Below are 3,712 nucleotides of genomic sequence, written 5' to 3'. Positions count from 1 at the left end.
TTTTCCTATATATTGTTGCCTGTTAAGAAACTAAGTGGGTCACAAAAAGGTTCAAATCGAAAACCCCAAACCTATTAGATGCTATGAAGTAGTTATGCATCCTGAAAATGATGCTATTGTGGACAAGTCTACAAACCCAATCAAGGCAATTTCAAAAGTTCATGCAACCAAATCGAAAATTCATAAGCAACAAGTTAATTTGATAACAAGAAGTTCAACCTACAAGTTATGTTTTGCATAAAACGTTGATCTCAATTTCACCTTTTGACAAAATTGCTCTTGATTTCATTTCTATTGAACGTTAGTGTTTTAATTTTGGATTTCTTAAACAACCATTAACGAGAACTATCATTCAGCAAACACTTTTTAAAAATATCACACCTTGATACAAAACTCAATTAAAACATAGTAACAACATTTTAAATTGACAAAAAGACCAAAATAATTTATAAATACCAATCCAATGAAAGTCAACACAACACTCTCAGTACAAAATTGGGTCAACACCAAGTTTCTTGTATCTCTCAGTGTGTAATATCAAAAGCCCCAAAACACACAAAAAACATAATAAAATAACAACTATAATCTATGATCTATTGCCATTTTTCTTTCCTTTCTTGAAGCTTTGCTTTGATGATGGATGTGGGGTTGCTGTTTGTCCACCTTTCTTCCCATCTACAAATATCATTTATAAATTCATATCATTCAATAAGTAAACATTATAAAACTAAAATAAAAAATATATATATTTAACTGATTCCAAGAATTAAAAATAAAACTAAACCTGATTTTTGAGGAGTGTTGGATTTTGCTTTCTTTGCAGGAACTGGTGTCTTGGGTGCACTTTCAGCAGGTCTTTTTGCAGCTTGAACAGGTTTCTTCACAGGCTTCACTTCCACCTTCAATTACATCAAGAAATAAATTAAGTAAATTTTTTATATTCAAAGAAGTAAATAAATTATGTTACCTTTTTCTCTTCTTCTTCTTCTTCTTCTTCATCCGAGTCATCTGAGTCAACCATGTCATCATCCTCAGAGTCGTCATCTTCTTCAGAGTCATCTTCTTCAGTTACATCCTTCAAAGATGCTTTTGGTTTACCTTGAGGTGCACCTGAATATTCAAACACAGACATTTCAATCTTCATATTCTAAAATGTCCCAAATTCTGAAATCTTGAATGGGAATTTTACTTACCATTTGCAAGAAAGTTCATTGCTTCATCTTCATCAGAAGAATCTAAAGACAATGAAATTTAATCTGAGATTAGCATGAGAGGATTGTGAAACAATTTAGATTATATAAAATCAATTTCAGCGAATACTTACCACATTCATAGTCTTCATCCGTGAATCCAAAAGAACAAATAAGGTTAAGGAAAAGACGATTCGTATAAACTTAAATGATTAAAAGGTAAAAAGGATGAAATTATTCATCAACAAAGGATATTCGATTGGGTTATCTGCAATGTATCCGCAGAAATAAACGCTGCCATCTTTCCAGCCATGAGAAAGCTCGAGGTCTTGCTCGAATAGCAAATCAAACATAACTTGTGGTGCACGTTCAGAAGATAAAGTTGCTAGAACGTACTTTTGATTATTAAAGTGAGCACGAACAGCGACATTCTCAACCTTTTTCCCATTCTTCACCTCTCCCAAAGCAACCTGAAAGTGATAATATGCTGTGTTGAGTTCGTATTTCATATAGAATAAGATTCGGATATGAAATTTCTGAATTCGCAAATCAAATACAGTTTGTTTGAGTAAATCCAGAGATTAATTTATGAAAAAGGAAGCAACTTGATATGAATCGAATGTTCATACCTGAGAGATGTGAAGGAGCTTGAAATCCTCGACTGTGACTTTAAGGGTTTCATTAGGTTTAACCTCAACACCTAGCAAAAACGACAAAAATTCGAATTGAATATTTGCACGTAACAAAAACCAGAAACTAAAACAAGGTTTACAGTAATTGCGACAACAGATAGATCGAAGAACACCGAAAAACTTACTACGATTTTGTAATTAAATAAAGATATAAGATGCATAAAACGAAATAAATATTACCCCAAAATTCCATTGTTGCTCGGATGCGATTGGGAGAATGAAAGAGTGTGTGTTTGAAAGAGTTCAGAAAAAGGCGGATGAAGAGAAGACGTTTGAAAGAAGTATAAATAGGTGAAGTTGCCGTTGAAGGTTTAGGGTTTATCAAAGGGTTTTGGGATCTTTTGATTTTCGAATTGATTTTGGGCCGTATTTTTTAGAGCTTTTGTATTGGGCCTGAATTGTAAATAATTAAATAAATATGAGCGTTCATATATTTTCCTTCTAGCCATATTGGAGTGTGCTTTGTGCCATGGCCCATAATCACCCATTCACTTTCAAAATGTAAGGCAACTTAACATCACTATGGGCTGGCTTTAAAAATGGTATTTTAAAAGAACTATTTGTGACTATTTTTGAGGGTATGTTGCGTGGCGTAGCCATTAAATCTTTTTTTTAAAGAATTTTTTTTAATATAAATTTGTTTGAATTTTTCAACAACATGTTTATTATTATTAACAATATTATGAAAGATATTATAAACAATTCAAGTATGTTTTAAATAATTTCAAAACTAATCTTGTAAATTTCAAATAAATATTTTTTTTGTGTTACATTATCTATAACAAAATATTAAGAACTTATAAAGTTGTTAAAACTAACTGAAGAAATTACCATCGTCTTGGAAAATTTAACAAAATGGATATTGTGTTCGCTAAATTAACAATTTTATTTATTGTTATTTAGTAATTATTATGTTTAATTATTTTATATAAATGTCTTTTTAATCAAAGAAATCTCCAGAAAAGTTCCAAAATTTTAGTCTAATTTATGAAAAAATCCTGAATTAATTTTTGTTTACAGAAAAGCACAGAATACCGGCTAAAACTTCGAAAAAACCCTTTTTGGCCGGTTTCAAAGATTTAACCGGTATTCTGTCCTTTTTCGTTAGTTTGCTCAAAATATTAGGACTTTTCTGAAAATTACCCGATAATCAAAATATTGGGATTTTTTTTGAAAATTACTATGGAATTGATATATATTATTATTAACAAATCATTTATAAACATAATTTTTTTGTTATAAACAAAGGAAATACATTTGTTGATACTTTCTATGAATAAAATGGTCGACTATGTACTTCTTTATTGTTTGTTGACCACTTCAAAGTTTCTATGTTCTTCCTATGTATCGTTGTGGGTGTCATAGTGAGAACTACTCTGTTAGACGTGACCAATACAAGAGTTGATAATATTTATTAATACACAATCAATAAGGTTTTGCTTGCTATTAGGCATAATGTTATATGATCACGTGTTATTAGAAAATGTCATTACACGAACATATAGATCTTTCATTATGTTCTTTAACCTAACTACCACCTAACCTCTAAACATTACCCCGCAACAACCATAAAATTACACACATCTATCGAGAGTGAAAAGTAAACTTTGAATGGCAATTTAAATAGATAATCACCCTTCACTTGTTTCAATATAAATTATCATTCACGGGTCACTTTTCACATTTTATAGATATGTGTTAGCCGATGGTTGCTAACATGTAAGGTATGAATGTTGGTTGGTAGTTAGGTTAAACAACATAAGAGAAACACCAACATTAGAGGACTGTTAACTAAGTTTATCTCACCATCATATCCACAACGTTGCATAT

The 3,712-nt window shown here is 30.8% G+C and overlaps 1 protein-coding gene across 1 annotated transcript; it reads right to left on the bottom strand.

The window, feature by feature from the left end:
* Positions 1 to 398: 398 nt before the first annotated feature.
* LOC145001321 (histone deacetylase HDT1-like) lies at positions 399 to 2,201 on the bottom strand. Its single transcript, XM_078960696.1, has 8 exons — positions 2,063 to 2,201; positions 1,820 to 1,890; positions 1,446 to 1,660; positions 1,325 to 1,344; positions 1,194 to 1,235; positions 968 to 1,110; positions 785 to 899; positions 399 to 675 (listed from the first exon to the last, which is right to left on the bottom strand). Exons 1-8 carry the CDS (start codon positions 2,073 to 2,075, stop codon positions 587 to 589), a joined length of 708 nt encoding a protein of 235 aa, XP_078816822.1. The 5' UTR covers positions 2,076 to 2,201; the 3' UTR covers positions 399 to 586.
* Positions 2,202 to 3,712: the final 1,511 nt, after the last annotated feature.

This window comes from Lactuca saligna, chromosome 6, assembly GCF_052625555.1.
Source record: "Lactuca saligna cultivar CGN05327 chromosome 6, ASM5262555v1, whole genome shotgun sequence".
NCBI classification, from domain to species: Eukaryota; Viridiplantae; Streptophyta; class Magnoliopsida; order Asterales; family Asteraceae; genus Lactuca; species Lactuca saligna.
Note: the sequence above shows the minus strand (reverse complement) of the source record. Positions and strands in the feature narration are given on the sequence as shown.

Coding starts and splice junctions, on each gene's coding strand:
- LOC145001321 (XM_078960696.1), bottom strand. Junction 1,236..1,324: donor GGATGAAGACTATGAATGTG/GTAAGTATTCGC, acceptor CATTGTCTTTAG/ATTCTTCTGATGAAGATGAA. Junction 1,111..1,193: donor AATGAACTTTCTTGCAAATG/GTAAGTAAAATT, acceptor TTGAATATTCAG/GTGCACCTCAAGGTAAACCA.